The 23,917-nt window shown below is 43.7% G+C and overlaps 1 protein-coding gene across 1 annotated transcript in view; it reads left to right on the top strand.

Moving 5' to 3' along the window:
* Col4a4 (collagen type IV alpha 4 chain) overlaps window positions 1-23,917 on the top strand; it is a 120,971-nt gene that overhangs the window by 81,500 nt on the left and 15,554 nt on the right. The window contains exons 30-43 of the mRNA XM_041649674.1: window positions 158-328; window positions 897-1,040; window positions 2,610-2,717; window positions 3,587-3,768; window positions 4,597-4,660; window positions 5,740-5,814; window positions 9,961-10,068; window positions 10,627-10,734; window positions 17,054-17,125; window positions 18,521-18,649; window positions 18,743-18,856; window positions 20,750-20,905; window positions 21,667-21,774; window positions 22,964-22,972. Coding sequence (XP_041505608.1) covers window positions 158-328; window positions 897-1,040; window positions 2,610-2,717; window positions 3,587-3,768; window positions 4,597-4,660; window positions 5,740-5,814; window positions 9,961-10,068; window positions 10,627-10,734; window positions 17,054-17,125; window positions 18,521-18,649; window positions 18,743-18,856; window positions 20,750-20,905; window positions 21,667-21,774; window positions 22,964-22,972 — 1,548 coding nt within the window. The remainder of the gene's footprint in view (window positions 1-157; window positions 329-896; window positions 1,041-2,609; window positions 2,718-3,586; window positions 3,769-4,596; window positions 4,661-5,739; window positions 5,815-9,960; window positions 10,069-10,626; window positions 10,735-17,053; window positions 17,126-18,520; window positions 18,650-18,742; window positions 18,857-20,749; window positions 20,906-21,666; window positions 21,775-22,963; window positions 22,973-23,917) is intronic.

Below are 23,917 nucleotides of genomic sequence, written 5' to 3'. Positions count from 1 at the left end.
GGCAGATGCAGAGTTGCTCCTGTCAGTTTAACTGTTTAGCATTGTTTTCTCTTGTTTAATGTGCCACAGGTTTAAGCTCTGTAGAATGTGTTTTCCTGTGAATGTTCGAAGAAAGTTTTAAGTTTTCCAGCCTCAGGGCTATTGTGCTTTGTCCCAGGGGCCCCAGGTTGGAAAGGCCAGTCAGGAGACATGGGGCCTTCTGGACCAGCTGGGATGAAGGGCCTCCCTGGCCTCCCAGGCCTTCCAGGAGCAGATGGTTTCCGAGGGCCTCCTGGGACTCCAGGCCCCACTGGAGATGATGGCCCACCTGGCCTTCCAGGCCCAAAGGGTGAGTAGAGCTCTCCCAGAAAATCTCCCAAATTCGTCAACTCCGACTCAACTGCCACACGAAACTTCTTAGGCAAGACTTACACTAACAGAATGTGTTTGTTAGCTTAGCTTGGCCCTGCTCTTTTTTCTCTGTGTTAGCCTTTCTAGTGACAGAATGTTCTGACGTGGGTAAGTTGAGAAAAAGCCTGGGGACATGTTGGGGTTCACAGGACGAGGCACCCCAGCTGACAGGACCAGGCAGTATGATGATATCACTAGGTCAGGGATAACACATTTCATTTCAGATGGGCCCTCCCTCTACCCTTGTCCTTTCTCTTGGTGCTCTCAAAACATGGTGGGCTCCGGCCCCCCAGAACAACAGTGCGTGGATGTTAGGTCTATAGATCAGGGAAATAGGAGTGGGTGGGAGAACACGGATGTTTGAGACCAGAGTCAGACTCAAATTAATGATTTGCTTTCAGCATACAATGTTGGGCAGAATTTATATCACTGAATGACCAGGGACCTGAAAGAACCACACTAGCCTCAAAGTGCTTCCCTAAAACTCCATGTTCTCATTTTACCAGGACACCCAGGGCCGCCTGGTTACCGTGGTTTTCCAGGAGAGAGAGGAAGGTCAGGCCCAGATGGACAACCTGGAAGAAAGGGAGAAATTGGAGAGAAGGGCTGGCCTGGCTCCCAGGGAGACATAGGAGAGAAAGGAGCCAAAGGCAAGTGGGTTTAACAGCACTGGGGTGGAGGACTGTATGAGCTTGTTCCCGTGTTTGGTTAAATGTTATTCATGTGTCTCTGGATTTCTTTGGTTCTATGGTGTCTTAGGAATCATTTTCCTTGCCTTGCAATCTTATCACATATAACTAAGGTAAATGAATACTCGCATGTCGGAGATGCTAACAACAGGTCCTTAATGCATTGATGTATAAACACGGGGCTTCAGAGACCTTACTCTCCTGGTGGTCACTCTCCATAAGACGTTTCAGGCTTTATAAACATTTTTTGGAGGCCGAATGACCTCTGCCACACAATACACCTTGGCCTTGGCACACGAAACTACCAGAGTCAACGCACAACCAAGATAAAATTGAAAGTTGCAACAAAATTTCAGTTGTGGACAATGAAATTTGATTTGTATATAATTTTCATAAAATATTGTTCAGGGTTTCAAATTTTGAATTCTGCCCCCCTTAACCATTTACAGCATAGAAGCTTCCTTTTACAGCACAGATGCTTTCTTTGATCTCTCAGCTGCTGCTGCAGGAGAGAAAGTAGCGTTTCTAGCAATAAAAATCAATGCTTGACAGTCTTTGGAAGGAGTTTTCAACTCTTCAAGCTCTCTGGCAAAATGGCCTCCAGTTTTATTCAAATGACCCTTTGTTTTTTGATTCTGTCGGGTTTTTTTGTTTGTTTGCTTGTTTTATTAGCTTATAAACTATTTACACAGAATTAAGGAATTTAACATGATAAGGATCAAAAATCTCTTTGCTATGTAAGACAATTGACATTTGCAGGTGCTTTGGGTCACACTATTAGTCACTCCACAGAGAATTAAACAGTGGATCAAGGCTAATGCTGCACTTGTAAACTCCCCCAAAATGAATGTTCTCTGAGGAAAATCCGCCCCCCCCCCACAGTGCTTGCCACTTATCATTGTGTAACTACGCCCCTGGCACCATAAACACTCTCCCTACTGCTGACATTAAACTACTAATGCTATAGCGACAGATTCACAGAATTCCCTTTTAACCAGGCCCTCCCATCACATTGGGCTACTAAGCCAGTCTCAGCAGTGCTAGGGCAGGACAGTGTTTCCAGATAAGCTGGGGTGTGTGACCCAGTTCCCACTTTTTGGAAGTCCCCATGTGGAGAACCAGATTGAAATATGTGCTTGTCCTTTTAACGTATGGAGCAGGGAAAGAAGGGTTGTGAGGTAGAAAGGTACGGGACACTGGACCGGTGTGTGGATGATCCAGCTTCTACAGAATAAGCAAACAGTCTTGTGGATGATGACATTACAAATGTCTTAACTCACAGAGGATCCTGGGATATTTGGGATAAATATAGCAGACTTACTGAGTGTACCAACTGCATCCCGGTCCCAGGGGTAGACAAGTGGAGACAAGGGGGGAATTTTCAGTCCCTGGGACTGATACTGAGGGAGCCGTGAATACAGATTAGTGGGGGTAGGTGGACTTTATAAAGGAGGTGACACGCCATGGAAGATGAGTTACATGTGCAGCGTGCATGTGTTTGTGTTTCTCTCATATATATAACATCTACAGGAGACAGAGGACCTCCCGGTGATGCAGGAGAAACAGTCATCATTTCCAGAAAGGGGGAGCCTGGGGAATCTGGGCAGCCAGGAGATGATGGGTTCCCAGGACCGAGAGGTAAATGCTTGAGGTTTTTCAACCATATCAAATAAGTTGGCATTTTATAGATCATTCAGGGAAGCCAGTATGTTAGGCAACTTACCCACTAATAACAAAGTAGGAAAGGTCATTTCTTAAATGTAATTACACTCTGCTAACTTTTCCAGTAACATGTTGGCTTTTCCACGCTAAAAATAGTTGGAGTTGATATGTATTTATAGATGTGGATCTTCCACACTGGGATCAAGACAAGGTATACATAAATTACTGCCTCCAGGCTTAAACCCCCTCTGTTTGGGAAAGCAGACATGAATATCTGGGGCTGCCTGTGTCATTTTGACCAGTCTCTCTCAAACTAGAGTGTGTATATAAATCCCCCTAGGGATCTTGTTTAAATCCCAGATCCTGAATCTACAGATCTAGGCTTACCAGGGACCATATTTTTCTAAAAAGCATCCTGATGACATGCTGCTAGTCCGCTGAAACATGGCAGGGTAAGGATTTTTGTCAACTGAATTTGTTTTCTTTCTCAAGTTCAGGGTTAATCTGCTTGGGTTATGTCCTGGGTTGCTGTTTAGCTAGCCATTAGGAGAAAGTGCTTTAACTTCTCTGGGTTGAATTCTTCTTTGTTTGTAAGGTGTATATCCTGTAGCAAATGACCTTGCCTGGTCCCTCCTTCTACCCATGGCTTCCTGTCTATTTCTGGCAGCTCCTTTCATAGTGAGGCTGCCAAAGACAGAAACCACAGAGATGTGGTTTTGAGCAGATGCCAACACCCCCAATTTCATTGTCTTCATCTTTTACAAGTAGAACCGAGGCATTCAATATTATCTCCACTTAGTCTAAGGTTTCAGCCAAGGGATTTGTAACACTTCCGACCTCAACAGGTGATAAAGGAAGCCCAGGGATGCAAGGGGGAAGAGGAGATCCCGGAAGAGATGGAGTACCTGGATTGCACAGAGGACCGCCTGGGTTAAATGGGCCTCCTGGGCCTCCCGGCCCCCTTGGCCCTCCAGGCTCACCTGGATTAAGGGGAGTCATTGGCTTTCCAGGATTTCCAGGTGACCAGGTGAGGAGCTGCCCCTATAAGACAGAAGAAATAAACTCTTTCTGCTCTCGGGATCCCACAAAAATTTATAATTTGCCAGTACGCGTCCTTGTCATTTATGGTTATTTGAGAGTAAGAGGTAGCATAAAGAAAAAAAGGAGCCTTCCAGAAGCTTATTACATAACTGAAATTTCCAGCCAGTGCTCAGAACTGGCTGTCCTGCTGTAGATGAGCAAGTCATGTGATTCACACATTCCAGCCCAGGTTTAAATAACTTGTAGAGACTTGCCTCTTGACTGATGCTTTATTGGGGAAAAAAAATCCTGAACTCTACCCAAACTCTGGTTTCCAAGCCTTCCCATCTGTTTGAAGATTGTATGGATTTCACTTTAAATGTACTTGGCCTTCAGAATCATGATTAACATTCCTCTTGAGAAACCAAAAAATATAATGAAGTAGCTTGTAACACACTCCTGGAAAATGTATAAAGTGGTTGGCTTTCCATCTTTTGGAATAAAATGGATCTTTAAAATTTATGCTACAGCACTACTTTCAATATTTTATTTTATGTCAACTGGTTTGATCAAACTGTAAATTCAAATAGTAGGACACAGTTACCCTTTGGTAATCATTTATATACAATTCTATGCTTCTTGCTGGGATGGATAGCTCTAATTCTGGAGGAGTTTTACCAGCTTGTAAAACACAGACACAGCAAGCAATATTTCAAGCATTTTCCTTACCATTGTCAATCACAAGCACCAATTTGGCTGTAGAAAACCGCAGCATGTTTGTGCCGTTGCGTGGAAAACCCAACTAGGGTCTTATTTTTGTTCCATTAATTACCAGGGTGATCCAGGTTCTCCAGGTCCCCCTGGATTTTCAGGAGATGATGGAGCAAGAGGACCTAAAGGTATGACTTAGAACATGTTCACAGCTGTCAGGCCCAGAGTTCTGGGTGTTGTAACCCTGCGAGTGAACATCTTTTCAAGGATGAGGTGCATCACACTAGTTAGAATCCAGCAGCAACTCTTCCCAACAAAGGCACACTGAAGCTTCGACTGGCTCTCATTTTCCACCCAGAGCCAAAGGCCCCTAGATGGGATGCCTGCAGGCTCATCATGAGCCTCCCTCTCTGTGAAAGTCTCAGAAGCTGTCCATGTAGACCACTTCTCCGGTTGCAGCCGGTGCAACCGGCCAAATCCTCATTTCTAGAGAGTGTCCACTTTGACTCAGAAACCTTGTCCTCCATAGGAACCAGCCACTCACTTACAGATTTCCTCTGTTCGGTTATTGGGATTCTACTTGTAAGAATCACAGAACATAAATCCCCACCAGATATTAATTGTTTATTTAATAATTTTCAAGCCAGATGTAACATATACTCAAATTATTTTTACCTTTAATTAAAGATAAAAAGTTTCTTTTCTCTAAAGTGTCATAAGTTATTTCTTTTTAATGTTGTGGGGCATAGTTTCAGCCACAACTACTCAGCGACATTCCAATAAAACTTTATTTGTAAGCCTACCTTGTGCTCATAACTATATGGCCTTGTAAATGCAACTTAAATTGTACTCTTAACAAGTCAAGATCCTTTAAAAAAAGAGTTTTATTTACTTTTTGGACAGACAAACAAGCAAATATACTGAAGTTATAATAGCTTAAATGTTTTCAAACAACATTGAGAGATTTGACTGTCTTGGTAACCCCTATAGGCATCAGATATTTACAGGGCATACACACACACACACACACACACACACACACACACGCAGGCCAAACATTCATACACATGGCATCAATCTTTTAAAAATCATAAATCACATCTTCCATTTATATTTCTATTGTTCTTCATTAAGATCAAACATAGTTTTTAAAAAGTCCCCAGGAAAACCTGAAGCGAGATTATGAAGACAAACACCATGGAAGTTACTTATATGAAGCCTAACAGTATTTTTCTAACTAATGCTCTTGGAATTGTATCACACACAGGAAGCAAAGGCGACCCTGCCAGTCAGCGTGGTCCATCTGGTCCGAAGGGTGAGCCAGGTAGTCCTGGATACCAAGGTATAGATGCACATTTTCCTACTCTAAGATAGAAGACTTAATTTGAAACACAATGTAATTACTTTTACAGTGATCACTGGGAATTAGCCTATCAATATTTTCTTTACCATTTGCCCATTAATGTATGTATCAAAACAATTCTGTGTGGCATCCTTCACTCAGAAGTATACCAGGACCAGGCTCTGGGAGCCCTCAATGTATTCCTACAATGACTCTTGTGACCAATAGCATCGGCACAGCAACACACTCCCTTCTGCCTACTCATATTGGATTTTCAAAGTGAATATTCCACAAATTAAAATTCAGACTAGTTTGCCACCATTTAAAATGGCGAAAGTTATCCTGGAATCTTTCTCCCACTGATGGCAAGGAGCACACAGGTTGAAATTTGCACTTTGGTTTGGACCCTGTAGAAAAATGCACCAATATTTAAAATATGCTTGCTTCTTAACACAGGAATTCTTCTGCTAGGAGCATATCTGAAGCTAATAATCAGGAGAGTGCAAAAGATACACGCACAGGCGTATACACTGTATGGACAGAGTGAACAGACACCTATGGGTGGCTGCTTAAGTCACTTTGCCCAAGTGCAATCAGTCAGTGATGGTTAGGCTTAAATCTAGGTTTGGCTTCACATAGTTTCCCTGTAAACTAAGACTTTGTATTTAGAATGCCATTGTCATATTTTGCTTTCTATTGCTGTGAAAAGTGCCATGACCAAAAGTAACTTCAAGAGAAAAGGGTTTATTTCATCTTATGATTTGTAGTCCAACATAAAAATAAGTCAGGGCAGGAACTCAAGGCAGGAATCTGAAGGCAGGAAGCAAAGCAAAAGCTTCAGAGGAACGCTGCTTACTGGCTTTCTTCCCATGGTTTGTTCAACCTACTTTCTTACACAATTCAGGGCTACCTGCCCAGGAGTGTCACCACTCACAGTGGCCTGGTCCCTCCCACATCAATCATCAATCAAGAAAATGCCCCCACAGACTTGCCTACAAGGGCAATCTGATGCAGACTTTTTCTCAATTGAACTTCCCTCTTCCCAGATGATCCAAAAACTAACCAGGACATCCACGCGTCACCTTGAAGTTCCATTTGTCAGGAGCTCTGTTTTGTTTTCCAAAATAGACTGTCTGATGAGAACATCAAATCAAAGACGCTTGTGCACTGAAAACTCCACACACAGCGTCAGCTCGGGTGACTTCACTATTGTGAAGTCAGCCAACCAGTAAGATGTGTTCTTGTGCTTATGGGCAGTTTTGTCATAAACTCTGAAGACATAAAATCTCCAGGCTCAAAGTAGCACAGATGGCACAAACAAGGGCCATTTTACGTGGCCTAGTATTTAAAGTTGAAGACCCTAAATCTGAGGTTAATTCATACTGAGTCAAGTTTTCCCAGACAATATGCCTTGCCCCGCTTGACCTGGTGTCCTGCGGTCATCAGTGTTTAAATTGCTCTGGTTTCTTATTTGCTATGGCTTCAACTTAGAGTTTTAAAAAATTGGTTCTGTTATTCATCAGCCCAGAGTTTGGATACACTGTTTTCCTTGGCTAGGAATCCTCACCCTGCCCTAGAGTGACCTCCGTGAGGATGTATAGAGAGTAGCTAGCCCAGGATTATGTAAGATTTTACTGGGTCAACTCTAACCCCATCTGTGCACTTCATCTCCAAGGGAAATACAGTTCAAATTATTCCTGAAGTTCTGTTCTCAACACAAGCGTAACTTTGGGGTGCAGCTTTGAATACATGCTAGACCCGACAATGATGATGCCATGGGTCCCTTGCAGGAAGGTGTTTGGGATCAATCAGAATACACAGAGCAGGGCTATGGGATAGTACATTTGATCCGTCAGCAGGCACAAACATCAGTTAGTTCAGTGCTGTAACGAATGCTATCCTGCTATGGATTTGGAAATGCAAAGGTGTATATTTTATTTGAAGATTCAGCCATCGATTTTTTTGCCTAGACTATTGGTTCACTATAAATTTCAATCAAAGTTATACATGTAAATAAGCGTATAGGGAAATAGCCATCTTTCTAGTAATAAAATAAATACAACTTAAAGTGCAATCTCTAGGGGAATAAAATCAATGGATTATATTATAATTACACTGTAATAATACCCTTGCATTATGTAATAATATTATATTACAAAAAAAGGATTTATTTGATTGGCTTACACAGGAGAGTGTGGGCAGTCTGGCTACCTGATCACTGGAGGGTCTGAGAATTCAGTAGCTTCTCAATCGATTATGCTAGCGGTCTCAGCAGTCCCAATGTGACACTGAAGGCCTAGAGAATACTTGAGGCAAGAACCACTCTGCATCTGCCCTGCACACTCAGTTGAAGAGGAAGACCCTTCCTGATAGGGGAAGCCTGGTAGAACCTCCAGGGTAGTTGTAAATGACCAAAAACAGGGCTACCAACTGACCCGTCCAGCAGGTCCAGTTATTCAGGGTCTGTAGAGGTTCTACCTGTAATTATCATGGGCGAGAGAAAAGAAGGAGACCAAACAGAATTCAACTGTCAAGGTCTCACTTTATTAGGGTAATGGTTACAGCTTATATAGCCCTTGAATGAGGAACTTGGCTTGGGGTGGGCGGTAGGGGTAAGAAGGAACTTGGCGGGGTAGCAAAGGTCACCAGTTAGCATACCTGGTGTTTTTCGTGTAAGCGGAAACATTCTTTTTGTGGTTCCATTAACAAACGGTTCTCAAGATAGTTGGGATGTCGGGCTCTCTGCAAACATCCTTAGGACAATGGTCCCTGCTATCATCTTTAGGACAATGGTCCATGACAAGCAACCCAAAGTCTTCAGTGAGAGCATGGCTCATTCTCAGGGTGCTGTTTGTAGGGCTGTGGGAAGGTGGCACGTGGGTGGTGGCTGCAGGTGCAGTACCTTCTTCCAAACGCAGGTAACCTGTCAAAAACCAAGTGCTGCCGGGAGGTGGTGGCGCACGCCTTTAATCCCAGCACTCGGGAGGCAGAGGCAGGCGGATCTCTGTGAGTTCGAGGCCAGCCTGGTCTACAAGAGCTAGTTCCAGGACAGGAACCAAAAAGCTACGGAGAAACCCTGTCTAGAAAAAATAAAAAAAAAAAAAAACAAAAACAAAAAACCCAGTGCTGAACGGCCTGTTGTAGGAGGCATAGAGAGCAGCCAACGTCTTCTACTTGGGAAGTTACGGTCATGAGAAAGGGACTCTTAGAGACTTTAATTTTTTTATCTTTTAGTATTTCAATTTAAGAGGCCCATTGAGCACAATGTGCAGAATTGTGAGGTGTAGAATTTCGTGAGGGTTGCTACAAGCACAACAGGGCAGGAGTGGACTTGTGTCTGTGGTGAGCCTTAGATGATCTTCGGGACTGATTGTTAATTATCTCGGCTGCCACAGTGTTATTTCAGCAACATAGGAAGATTTCTTTTTCAGGCATACCTCCTGAAGCATTTCAGGATGGAATTCCACAATGGTTATGTTTTACTTTAAAATCCTTTCGAATTTAAAAATGTATTTTAGAAAAACCCAAATATCACACTATTTACCAAGAAATTCTGTGCCTGAGACATTTTTTCCTAAGGAAATAGTTCAAAAGGAGAGAACATGGTTAAAGATCTATAAAAGAGAGTGGAGGTGGGAAGTGGGTTAGTATGATCAAAGCATGCACCTAGGAAATTGTCAAAGAATAAATAAAAGATTATATATGTATATAAAGATCACTACTCACAAAAGCGAAAAGAATTACAAGTACTTGCACAGCCAGCGGTAGGGGAAATTAGATTGATTAGTTTAAATAAGATTGAATCAAGAAGTTATTTGCAAATGATAAACTATGACAGGCTCGGAAAACTGCTGGTGATACAATACTAGTTTTAGAAACAGAAAACAAAATTGTGGGGATTACTTGTATGTGGGTGTCCAGATGGAATTCTGTGGTAAGATGTGAGGAGGAATATGGGGACTTCCTCATCAAATTTTCCTCAATCATGTCTTTTTTACCAATTGAAAAGAGTTTAAACACAACAACAACAAACAAACAAACAAACAAACAAACCACAACTGAGTGAGGCTAGAAGTTGGCTGTTAGCTGCCATTTCAAAGATCATTCTATACCTAATGGGATTTTGATCCTTTCTTTCTTCCTTAGGACATCCTGGGGCCCCTGGAGAGCAAGGCTTTCCTGGAGGTGATGGGCCTAGAGGACCACCGGGCAGACCTGGACAAGCTGGCTCTTCTGGACCACCAGGATATCCAGGTACCTTGCAAGAAGGCCTTGAAAATTCCTGAGCATTCCTGTGACTTAGTGTACTGGAAAGAGTGGTTCTTCACTTAGAGACTTCTGCTTCCCTGACCGTGCCTCGGGACAGGGCATGCACACTTACCCCTTCACTGACCAAACCCAGTCCAGCTTCACAGGGTTACACTAACGACTTTACTCCAAGCAGCGTTGGCTAAGTGCCAGCTCTGCACCAGCCACAGAAGGTGACTGACAGAACAGGCAGGCCATTTCCTCTCATTCCTCTGTCATTTGTGAGGCTGTCTCCCTTCCCTAAAGCAATAACCCATACACAGCTCATGGTCTTAATGATTCTTTTCCTTTCAATTCAGGAAGGAAAAAAAAAACCAGCTAAACTCATCATTGGCAACTACAACTGTTTCGAACTGTATCTTTCTGAAATTAAGCATTTGTCTCCTTAGAGCTAAACATATCTAGAAAGAAAAGGTGTCCCTGGTCTATTGAAAAGCATAGGTGGCCTTACATAGGGAATGCTACTTATGGTCATTATCTGGAAATCTTCTCTCCTGTCCCCAGGTGACCCAGGGATGCCTGGGCTGAAGGGCCACCCAGGAGAAATGGGAGACCCTGGGCCAAGAGGTTCCCCGGGAGATTTAGGGAGGCCAGGTCCTCCGGGAGTAAAAGGTAAGTAGGGAGAACACCCAGCCTTCCAGAGACCTCCAGCCCATGGAGGACAAAGCCATTGCTCCTTTCCTGGGCTTGTGGCTCTGCTTGATTGGGAATCTCTCAAGGATTCCACCACTAACACCCCCTCCTTCCAAGGCTTGAGGCCACACCCATCTTTGCTTGCCTTCTTCACGCTGGATCTTGGTTGCTCCCCTCCTATTGCTTCTGAGGGCGTGGTGCTTGTCTTTCTGTGCATGCCTGCCCCTTTGCCTCCACTGATAACCAAGCTCCTTTTATGCCCTAGATTCTGTGTTAGGTGTTGGGTGTCATTTTAAAGAAAATATGCATGATTCCAGCCTTCACGGAGCTATTCCTAAAAGAGCTAGGTCTGGTCTCCAATGCGAGAGCAGTTGGATTAAGCGTCTACTCTCCTAATACCTAACATGGGAGTCAGAGTTTCACATCTGAACCCTGGGGAGACAAGGACCATGTCCAAACCACAGCACCAGAGCTGGCAAGCATTTGAACCCTGAGAACTGGTAAGGAAGGCATTAGGTAGTGATCTCCTATACCCCCAAAGGAGAAATTTCAGAATTAAAGGCATGCTTGTCTGTATTCAGCTATTATAAATACCTTTATAATAAACAAATAAATAAAGTGAAAACAAAACAGCTTTAGAATCAGTCTTGAACTCTGTGGGTAAATTACTTGCTGGACAGAACAGATCCATTGGGTGATAAGATAAAAAGAGAACTCCCAGAGGCCCTGGGGTCACCCATCTCACCCGAGAAGGGCGGCACTCGGGTTCCCAGGTGTACTTGAACTAACAGAAATAGCTTGGTAGCCATTCAGCTTTTCAGGCACTAGTTGCGATTAGAAACTTAGAATTGCGGGAATGCCCATTTCTTGAGTTATAGGATATCGTAAGCACTCTCTGTCCATCACGTTTATAGAGCATATAGGGCACGCTCCATTTTTGTAGATAAAATCAGAAGCACAGCTTTTAACTTTGTTAGTCCATTATGTGAAAGCAAAGCACAGTGGAAAGAATAAAAATGTTTCCAACACTGTGGGTACTGATTGAGAAAGCGTTCAGCTATAGCAGAGTGGTGGACACTGAAGGGGGAAGACTTTTAGGCATTTGTCTGCATCAATAAACGCGTACCGATCATGGGGTGAAAAGACAAGAGGGCTTTCCAGAAAATAAACACACATACGGTTCTATTTGCTTTCTTTGTTAGATAGAGAAACACTTGCCCTGACTGCAGTTTTTGGCTTTTAAAGTCAACAGTGGTCCGATTATTTGTCTTTAAATGTCTTTGGTACCAGTTGATACACAATAAATTTTTTGGTTGGTGAATTAGTACTTAGAAAGTTGGGGTCTATGGTTCAAACAGCAGGTGAGGGCCAAGTTTTCCTCTGCACACCCTGGTAAGTCCCTCTGGCTCCACTTTCCTTCCTTTGGTCCCAGCTGTCTTCAGGTCAGTGGCTTATACACATGAATTAAACGCTAGTCAAAATGAAAGGACTTCCTCCGAGAAGAGTTAGAAGCCACTCCTGGAATTCAACGCTTTGCTGGTTTGAAAATCCAAATTCTGCTTTTTCTCATCCTTTCTGCTCTTCACTCCTCCGCTATCCGAGACCTGCAATGTTTCACAGGCAGCAGCGCAGGTGTGTTTCTTGGTGCAATGCTGCAGGCAGGGGAAGTTCTCCTTTGGAAATTTCCGGCACACTCAAGCATTTGCTGGCAACCAAATAACATAATAGAAAAAGCTCTTGCTAGGGCATCCAGTCTCTTGGTATCGTCTCCATCTCCGCTGACATTTGGAGTAATGTGAAAACCAGACGTGTGACAGCTTTAATATTTCACACGAAATGAGGAGGCCGTGGTTCTGAGCTTTTCCTCTGTTTGGTGCTTGTGGACACTTCCTGCCTCTGGCAACCCTTGCAGACCTCCTGGCCTCCTCTTTGACTTCAGCATTCTTCCAGTCTGGAAGGACTTGCTGGGGATCCAAGAGAAAACATTTACCATTGTTATTACCACTCCACGGCCTTTCAATTCCACACAACAGGGAGCATGTCTGAGTGCCTGCAGGTGGCTGTAATATGTTCTTTCTTCCTTTTTGAACATTTATCAAATACCTTCAGTATGACACCGCTTCAAAAAAAAAAAAAACACCAAAACAACTAATGGGTGTGAACTTGGTTCATAATAAAATTCCTTTAAAGGAGTTGCCAATTTCCACCCAATGTTGGGCATTGAGGGGCTTTGGGAGGAAACAGATCAAGGGGCATTTACTTCCTCTGCAGACCCTTGCTGCAGTGCCTCATTGCTACCACTCGGGGACGCTGTTTCACTGCAAAGGACACAGTAAATGATCCAGCCAAATGGAACAAAACAAAACATTGTTAAAACTCAAAACATCTCAGCATAAATCCATTGTTGCGGGTTTTTTGTATTGATGTAAAAAATGAAGCAGGATCCAGCAGAAACACTTTGAGCAGAGAAACTAAATATTTGAAATATGTTCTGAGTGAGGCAGGGGAACCAGCTCTCTCCTTTGAACAAACCAGCTGCTGAACTCTGATTTGTTTGCTCTGCGTACACAGACCGTATGGAATTTTGAGTCCTGCTTGTCAGAATTAAACGTTAACTTAGACACACGATACAAGCGGAGTGATCGCTGGCTCCTAACTACATGCTTTCTCTAAAAGGGAAACACGTCTTTCTCATTGTATATTCACACAACACAAGGAGGATGAAAACCTACTGAGAGTTATCTGCTGTGTGGCCATGGCTGGTGGCGAGCAACATACTTCACTTTTCTGTTTGTGGAGAGGGGTGTGTATCCATGTCCATCTGCCCTTGTGCCTGCGTGCGGGTGGAGATCAGAAGTCAGAGGTGTCTTCCTTGGCTGTTTTCCACCTATTTATTTATTTATTTTGAGGCAGTGTCTTTCACTCTCATAGAATATGCTTTTTTTTTTTTTTTTTTTTTTTGTAACCAAGATCTTTTTTTAAAAAATAGTTCTTCTACCCAGGTGATTCCAGCTTGTGTCAGGTTGACAAAACTAACTGGGAGACTCGCTGAACCCGGAACTCAGTGAGTGATGGACTGGACCACTGCTGGCCTCAGGGAGCATTAGATTGGACCATAGCTGGCCAATGAGCTATAGGGATCAACCTGTCTCAGCTCCCACAGTGCTGGGGTTACAAATATGCACCCAGATTTTTTTTAAACATATAAGCCCTGGGATGAAATGCAGGCTTTCATCCTTATATAGCAAGCACTGCATTGACTGAGCCATTTTCCTGGCCCCAGGAGTTCACTTTTGGAAGGTACTATCAAATGCCTTTGATGAGAAAGAAAATGCCTTCCATCAGAGGGCCATGACAATCAGAGCAACATTCCCCCCAGCTTCTGGAACTGAATTATTCTCCTGTCTCTCACCCAGCACTTAACAAACTAGATTTCATTGCTTCTTTGTCCTGTCAGGTCAGGGATTATGTCTTTCTTGTGACTCATTGTCTCTTCAGTGCCTGTCATGAGCTATGCTCTTGGGAGATGGAACTCTGTGCATTAGGAAGCCATATTTATCCTTTCAGTAGAAAAAAAAATTAATTTAATCTTATTTTAGAATCTGTTCTTGATAAGGGTTTTCAAGGCTTTTCAACCTTTGCCTATAGCTGTGAAGATTTCTCTTGTCCATCAACCTTAACGTGAGTGTGGCCAGCTGCCTCGTTTTTCTTGGGACTGTCTTAGGATGTGGATTCCAATGCTAAAGGTCCCAGACATGCAGGAGCACATTGGTCACCCTCTTAAAATGTAAGCCCTGCCAGTACCTGGGAGTACAGAATAACATTTTGCTGGCTTTCCCACAAAGCTCTAACCTGGGAGTGGGGATTCTGGCACCGAGTGGACTCTCTAATACAGAGGGAAGGCACCATGTGCTGGGGTGGAGGTTAGCTTCACTGACTGGAGCATGAGCATCCTGGTCCCTGAGTGCAGCCTGGTGCAGCCTTAAATGGTGGCTGTTAAACAGAAGGACTATCAGAGAGGTGAATAAAAAGTCCTCATTACCCAGGAATGTGCTTTGTTTGCCTAATTGCCCTTCATCTGCACTGTATATATTTTATGCATGAACAACTTTCTGATTTAGAGATGGGATTGATAAAAGCTTTCAGTCAAAGGGGGAAATTATGCTGAAAACCCTGCCCAGATGTAGCTGCATTCAATTTAGAAAGATAACATTGGGTCACGTAAGGGTCGGCCAGTTCAACAATGGCAAGGGGCTGGGCTGTGACAGCCCAGGATCTGGGTATGTTGCTGTGACAATGGAGAGTTGGCAGAGGGGAGGACAGTCCTCCTTTAGCCAAGTCCCCTGGCCATCAATCTTGGTGGCTAACACTGGAGATCAAAACACATAGACATAGCAAAGTAGTCTCGAAAAATTTATTATCATTTTAGATAAATTGCAATAAATATCCAGATTTGGCAGGCGAAGAAGGTCGCTGTGTTCTTTTGGTGCAAACTTGAAATACTGGCTCATAAAATAGGAAAGAGAACTGGAAAATAAGCTAAGCCAGGGCTAGTGAAAAGCAGTTAGAAAATAAGAGATTTGGGGAAAATAAGGACACATTCCCGCCTGCCCCCCCATCTTTTTTCTCGGCGCAAGAAAACATGGCTCATTGGAATCACTATAAATTTGCAATCTTAGAAGGAGAACAGCAGTTGTCTGTTTTAAGTACCGATGATAACTATGCTGTCCTCCAATCAGGGTTCTCCATGAGAACCTGCTTTACCGAACAAAGTGGAACCAGCCCTGGAATTATTTACCCATAGGAAGATATCTCTAACTTCTGGGAATTGTATTTGTCCTACAAATATATTAGAAAAAAATGTGGCAGGCAAGCAGAGTTCAAGAACTTTAGTCTACTCTTTAAACAAAGCCTTCTCTCCATCTCTTCAACCCTCGTACTCCTTTCTTTATTTTTTACAGTGGGTCAACAAACATCTGCTTGATACTTATGAGGTGTAGAAATTATGTTCCTTGTGGGATAGAAAGATTAGTAGAGTTTGGTCTTGGGGTCTGATTTACCCGTGAGCCAGGGAGGCGGCTGCCCAAAGGCATGGTTGTTGGACAGCTTGGCAGAGGCAATCCATCCAAGAAGCCCTATGGAGGGACCGTGGGCTCTTCCTGTGCATTTGGTCACGTGAGATCAGTGTGGTGTTGTCACAAACCAATAGAATGCTAATCTGGGTGAATGAGCTGTGTGGAGGATGGCTTCCTTCTGGGTGGCAAAGGACAGCTAGCGGATAGAAAGTCCAGCAATGGGCTAGGCGGGTCATTGGGTTTGGCCAAAGGCTGAGAAAGCTTCCTTCCTAGGATCACACAGTGGGACAACAAGACACACGGGACTGCGTGTGGCCGGGCTCTGCACACTCGAGGGACTCTACGATATTTCTTACATCTCTGTCCCCTCAGTCCTGGTCTCAAATTCATGCTGGCCTGTTGGAAACCTCTTGTTTGAAAACATTAAACACAACCCAGCATTTACTGAAGGAGAACCCTAAGAAAAACTTTCCACTGGATGTGTCTGATAGTAACTAAAGTCAAACCAGGCTCATAGTTGTCTCCAGATAACTTAAATGCCTCTTGGTTAATCTAGTTCCATGTGTACCGACGTCAGTGGAAGCATAAGGCTTGAGCTGAGAGACCACCACAAAGCCAGTTTGTCCCTGTAAGGAAGTGTCAGGGCAATTCCAAAAGGAATAGCGGCAGAGAGATAGCGAGAGCTGAGCTCGCCTCACAGGTTTGTCTTCCAGTGTTCAGTGCCCAACCGAAAACCAAGGAGAACAGGCTGTCCCCACACACCGCAGCACCAATCATCCTGCTGTTTTGGTCATTACCGTGACTGCATCTAGGAGTTAGGACCAGAACACACTGGTGGAAAGTGAAGACTCAAACTGGGAAGCACTGAGCTTGGGTTTACTGCCATCCAATCTCTACCCTTGCCTAAAGAGATTTTATCGTCATCAAATCAAAGGTCACTTCCTGCACCCAAATGTGGCAATTCCAGAGCATCTCCCATCATGGGTTAGTCACAAAACAAGCCAAAGAGATGTATCTGTTAAGTCTTCATATTGGAAAAAACATCTTCAGCAAATGTTGGTGCTAAAAAGCTCTCAGGCTGGCTTCTGGTCCCTATGCTGACCTGAGATCTGTCTGCTTCCTGCCTCCCCTGGTGTAGGCATCGTATTGTAGCCAGACCAGGAAGACTAGTAAGCAATAGCTGGCCTAACCTTTGAGACACAGAACCTGTGTTGTGTTTTCAGGGTCCCCCGGGTCTCCTGGTCTGAACGGCTTGCACGGTCTCAAGGGTGAGAAAGGAGCCAAAGGTACCTCAGGTAAGACAGATCCACTGATGATAAAACTTTGATCCATGGACTGAGGGATGAAGTAGAATCTTTCCATGGTATTTCCTCAAGTCGTGAGGACTGGGGGTGAATTGAAAAGAATGGTGGAGCAAAGAGACAGTGCTAGAATTATTTCTCTATCTGTGGATGGTTGGTTTATAGGCAAAAAGACATCTAAGAAAACTTGATTCAAAGGAGTGGCAGTTAATAATACTTTTCATGTTGTTGCTTAGGTCTGTTTACTGAATATTCTGAATTCTTGTGAAATGGGACCAGATTTCAAGATGTTATAAAAAAAATAATCTTGTTATTTTTTAAAAATATACATTGCTTGTTTTTTAAGTGTAGCATGGTGGGTACAGTCACACTACAGTCGCACTAATCTAATTAATAGTGTTGGCATCCCTTTACTGTGACCATCGAGAGAAACTACTTGAATCACTTCCCATGAGTTTCTTCAATATCTATTTTTATAATTCTCAATTATGTGCATCTATGTGGGGGTCGTATGCATGTGAGCGCAGGTGCCGGGAGAGCCCGAGTGCTTGGTTCTCCTTGGAGCTAGAGTTACAGGCCATGGTTTATGAGTGGTCCAACATGGGTGCTTTGAGTCAAATTTGGGGCCTCTGGAAAAGGAGCGGGTGCTCTCAATTGCTGAGCCATCTCTCCAGCTCCCAACTTGGGGTTATTTTTGATATCACAGACGGGTTAATCTTCAACTTCGTGTTTTAGCTTATTCCATTAAAATATGTCTATTGTATAATTTTCCCCACTAAAATAGCCTACATCAGACATAGTAGCTGATACCAACTCGTGAATTCGAATACTTGTTTTTAAAAAAAGGATTTTACAGCTAGGCGTGACTCTACTGTTGGAGAGAGACAAAATCTTTGTGGATTTTGGATATTCAAAAAGTAACTTAGGTCACCTAAGATTTGCTGCGTGGTTCTTTCAATTGGTCTTATTAAATATTCAACCCTTCCAAGAAACCAAATCTGTCCCCTTTCAATGGGAAGCTTCAAATTATGGTAGGCCAGTCTCCACTCAGATTTCTAAGCAATTCTCTAAGCAATTTGCTTGAGTTATATATAATCATCTCCTTTAATTTTTTGTTTGTTTTTCTTTTTGCTTTGTGAAACTGTATCGAAACTAATATTTCTTAAAATTTAGGACAAAACTCCAAAAGAAAACAAACCTGTGGTTGGTCAGTGTGATAGGTCATAAGCAAGAAATGGGGCTCAGAAACTAGAGAATCATTGCAACCAGAGTTTGGTCCCTTGACAGAACCTACCATTTCCTCTGCCATACTCCTGCTGAGGGGTGGGTCCTTTTCAGGTGACAGGGATAAATTCGTAGATGCCATACTGGCGCTGTTTTTATCATTAGGTCTGCATGAAATGGGTCCGCCTGGGCCCATGGGAATGCCTGGGCTAAAGGGAGAGAGAGGTGACCCTGGGAGCCCAGGAATTTCTCCCCCAGGTCTTTCTGGAGAAAAAGGCCTCCCAGGACCCCCAGGTAAGAAGCAGCATGTTTTTAATCTTTCCTCAAGAACTAGTTCCAAACATTTCAGTTGTGATGAGGCTAACGGATGAACATGTGCTTCCCCAGGGAGACCAGGACCACCTGGTCGCATAGGTGCTCCAGGAAGACCTGCTAAAGGTGACATTCCTGATCCAGGTCCACCTGGAGACTGGGGACCTCCCGGCCCTGATGGCCCAAGAGGTACGATTGCTTCACGACAGAAGATGGCAGTGGTTTCTTCCTTAGAAACAGCTAGCTAGATACGGATGTAGCATCTCCCTGAGAAATGCCAAAGTGGCTCTACCCACTGAGCAGATGGATTAAGTGTGATGCACTGAGTGGCAGCACAGGCAGCAGTTTCTCCCAGGCCCAGAACACGGCCCGCTCACTCTTCTATGTCGGCTGCAACAGACTGCCGCTGCTTGGGTACACACAGGTGGACCCAACATTTCCCGTCTCTAGATGGACGATGCCTGCAGCAAGTGCCCAGCAGGAGAGAGTTGTGCTTCCTTGCTCTCTAGCACCCTCCCACAGGCCTAGAGAGCCACAGAAACCTTCCACATGGGCCACTAGCAGTGCCTTTTCCCCTCACTGCTGCACAGAGATGGGCCAGATTATAAAAGTTGTTAGCAGATAAAAAAAAAAAGATAGACTAGGTGGGTCAGGCTACAGATAAAGAGCATAGGTCAGTCATGGGTTCTTCCTTGTTGATAGCCACATTCCCACTGGCTCATAGAACCTTATTAAGGGTGGAATTGTATAAAAAATAAAAGGAGTAAAAACTGCAGAAGTTAAGTAACAATAAGTTGTGATCAGCTCACTGATTTGTATAGATATTTGTTTTAAAGTAAGATTATAATTTTGAGGACACATTTATTTCTCAGTAGCTATATTTTCTTTCTTAAAATATCATCCATTTATCTATCTATCTACCCACACATTCATTCATTCAACTTTCAACTCATATACCCAGCCATTCATCTAACCATACGTTTATCCACCCACCCACTAATTTCTCCAGCCAACCATCTACTCACTCACCCACCCAACTATACATACACTCATTTATTCACACACACACACCCATCTATCTGTCCATTTAACCACATACCCACCTACCGTCCTTACCAGCCATCCTTCCATCCACCAATCCTTCCATCCACCCATCCTTCCATCCATCATCCATCCATCCTTCCATCCATCATCCATCATCCACCCATCCTTCCATCCATCATCCATCCATCATCCACCCATCCTTCCATCCATCATCCATCCATCATCCATCCATCCATCCATGCATCCATTTAACTACACACCCACCTACTGTCCTTACCACCCATCCTTCCATCCATCCATCCATCCATTTAACCACTCATCCATTTGCCCTCCTTCCCACCCATCCTTCCATTCACTCATTATCCATCTGTCCATCCATCCATCCGTCCGTCCGTCTGTCCATCCATCCATCCATCTGTCCATTTAATTACCCATCCACCTACCCATCCATCCATCCATCCATCCATCCACTTATCCATCTGTCCGTCGTCCATCCATCCATTTAACCACTCATCCACCTACCCTCCTTCCCACCCAAACTTTCATTCACTCATTTATCTACCCATCCATCCATCCATCCATCCATCTGTCTGTCTGTTCATCTATCCATCTGTCTGTCTGTTCATCTATCCATCTGTCCATTTAATCACCCATCTACTTACCCTCCCTCCCACCTATCCTTCCATCCACCAATTCATCCATCCATCCATCCATCCATCCATCCATCCATCCATCCATGCAACCAGTCAAAACAATGAGATGTTTGAAGATATCAACCATTAGCTGATATTTTCCAAATGGTTCAGAAAAAATGAGGTCTATTTAGTTTAACAGTTACTAACTTAGCTTTACTTGGCTTGGACCCCATGACATACATTTTGTATTTCACTTCTGAGAATGTTGATTTTCTTATTTTTCTGATTCCCTACATGCCTTGTTTGCAAATCACTGTATTTAACTCCCTAAGACATTCTCAAGCCACCAATATTCACCTTTGTCTTTGACTTAAAGAATGTTTTTGCTTCTTCCCTGTGTCAGGAGCACCTGGGCCTCCAGGCTCCCCCGGGAATGTGAGCCTTCTGAAAGGGGATCCAGGTGACTGTGGTTTGCCTGGACCACCTGGTTCTAGAGGCCCACCAGGCCCTCCAGGGTGTGAGGGCGCCCCAGGATGTGATGGCAAAGATGGTCAGAAAGGTATGAGTGTTGGCTGTTCGTTCGGTAGTGTGTGAAGACCTTCTCTACCTTACTCTAAGGGTCTGAGGTACCGTCTTCCCTCACATGAGGTCATTCCTATTTCTTCTGTAAACAATGATGTCATTTCTAAGATGTCCTGGCTGCCTCTAAAAAGTCCTCAAGCTGGAATAAAAATCGAAAGAAAGACACACGGGCCAGAATTGGTAGAATGTCCCAGGTTGGATGCCTAGCATGTGCTCTCTTGTAATCCCCCAACATTTGGGAGGTAGAAGCAGGAGGATCTGGAGTTCAAATAATTCTTGGCAATATTGTGAGTTCAAGGATAACCTAGGGTACATGAGACCTATCTTAAATAAACAACTAAGCTAGAAAAGATCAAGAATATATCTTCTGTACCAGAACTGAGCAATATAAATTTAAGAAACCTTACACTTGTGGTTCAAAAATGTAGAAGCCACACTTAAGGAGTGAAACTAGGCAGGCATGGTGGTGGCTCATGTGTGGAACCCCAACACATGGGATGCTGACACATGAGAATCGTCATGAGTCTAAAACCATGAGTCTAAAACTAAACTTAAGTTGCATAGAGCCTTCCAGGACAGCCTGAGCTACAGAGCAGGACCATGTCTCAAAATAAGGCAAAGCACCTCCCTCACACCGACGCTGCCCTGCTCTTTCTTGGAGCAGAACTTTACAGATGCTAAACCAGTTATAGTCACTGTAACATCACTTCTACACCCTCATCATTATCTTTTCTTTAGGACCAATGGGTTTCCCAGGGCCTCCAGGGCCACCTGGTTTTCCTGGGGCACCTGGAGAGAAGGGACTACCTGGCCCTCCAGGAAGAAAAGGGCCCATAGGCCCTCCAGGTAAGCTTCTGATGACCATCATCTCCTAAGGCATGTCCAGATAGCCTCCCATTTAAGTAGTTACTATGAGGGTCAGTCTTTAGAAACCATTGCTTCATGTTAAGCTCATTTGATATAAAGAATATATTTGTCTCAGACTGCCCCATCAAATCTCATGTCTGACATACTTTCAGAACAAATACATTTACTAATTAAGATCTGATGTCAGACATATTATTTATACAGGAATAAATGTCTGTGTGCTTTTCACCCATGAGACAAAGGAGGCTTTGACTACTGTTAGGATTCTGTGTTGACTTCTTGCCCCCAGATTTCAATAGCTGTCCATTTTCTGAAAAGTACATTAGTTCCTATGGGATGGGAGGTCATTTGACCTAATTAGTATGTAGCCAGTACTTTGTAGCCATAATGATGAATTGGGAAGAGAAAGGACACACAGATATATGCATGTAAGGTGAGTGGAAGTACTGTCTTTAAAAATCCCCAAACAAGCTGGGTGGTGGTGGCCCATGTCTTTCGTCCCAGCACTTGGGAGGCAGAGGCAGGCGAATCTCTGTGAGTTTGAGGCCAGCCTTGTCTACAAGAGCTAGTTTCAGGACAGGCTCCAAAGCTATAGAGAAACCTTGTCTCGAAAAACCAAAAAATAAAATAAAATAATCACCAAACAATATCCTAGATATGCAGTGATAATTCAGAATGCTTAGCAATGTTTGTGGCACAAACAGCACCCTACTTCATCAGGGGTCACAGTACAGCCTGACGGAGGGTTGGTACTGGGATTCTTCTTGCTTCCTTTCTGTGCATATATCATCTATGAAACATGACAAATGAATACAGAATTTTCAGAAGCCTTTTAGTGCCATAATTCCTATACACACTCATTCGGGACACATTCGCCATAGAAAATCAGCCAGCATTGTCAGCTCCTCAAGAGAGCCTCATTTCAAGTCCTTGTGAAGATGAACACTCCATTAGTGCAAAATCATAACGGTTTCTGTCAATCACAATGATGCAGATGCTTTATGTAAATACGGCGTTGTCACTCTGCTTGTCACCGATAGTCCCTCAAATGATTATTTATGTTCTCAGCCATTGATTTCACTTCTGTCCTCCCTCACAAATCTCAATTTTCTCTTCACCACGTGAAAACCGTCACCTCGTTTTGCATTTCTGCGTTGGATCTCTTCAGGCTGCAGAGGTAAGGGTTGCAGTGAAATGGATAATTTCCCCCGACTCTATTTGCATGTCATGTCTGCGTTTTCCCTTTTTGTTGTGTTTGTGAGTTAAGCTGCTGCAATTTTGTGTAGATGGGGCTTCTGGCGTCATCGTTTTAACGTCTTGGCTTCTTTGCAGCCATAGTAAATCTCATCTTAGGGTCCTGGCGGTGGCCCTCATTAGAAGGTGTCAAGGTGAGATAGGCACACAGCTCAGAATTCCAGCTCAGTTACAAGAGTTCAGCTCAGCAGAATTTCTCTCATTGTTGGATGCCACAACCCACAATAGTGCAGCTCCTCTTAGGATTCCTACAATGGAAACCTTTACAATGCCTCCAAAATGAGCAACATCAACATCACTAAAAGATAAGCCCTTAGACCCACAAAGAGGCAAGTCCATTTTCAAGAACAAATTTATTTGTGTATTAGAAATAAAATGTTCACACAATAGTCTGTCACGCAGAAGCAATGTGTGATTTTGTATCTGGCATTTTCAAAGAGAATGAAAAAAAGGTCTCAAAAGGTGAAAAGCAGGAATGGGTGGTGGTGGTGGTGGTGGTTCATGTATGAAATCCCAACACTGAGGCTGAGGCAGGAGGATTTACCATGTCTTCAAGGCTAGCCTGGGCAATAGAATGAGACCTTTTCTCAAAAGTCCACAAAAGGGGGGCTGCAGAGAGGGCTCAATAGCTAAGTAGCTAAGAACACTCGCTGCTCTTCCAGAGGACCAGGGTTTGATTCCCAGCATCCACATGGCAGCTCACAATTGTTCTTAACTCTAATTCCAGGGAAGATGTTGTTCTTCTGGCAAGCGCAGGCACCAGGCCTGTACATGGCTCATAGACATACATGCAATCAAACACCACACAATACAATTAGAAGGAAACTGTAAGCCCAATTCACTCCAAAAAACAAAAAGAGGAAAAAGA

Source organism: Microtus oregoni, unplaced genomic scaffold (genome assembly GCF_018167655.1).
Source record: "Microtus oregoni isolate MIOR12 unplaced genomic scaffold, Mior012 000004F_ref0000308, whole genome shotgun sequence".
Taxonomy (NCBI): Eukaryota; Metazoa; Chordata; class Mammalia; order Rodentia; family Cricetidae; genus Microtus; species Microtus oregoni.
Note: the sequence above shows the minus strand (reverse complement) of the source record. Positions and strands in the feature narration are given on the sequence as shown.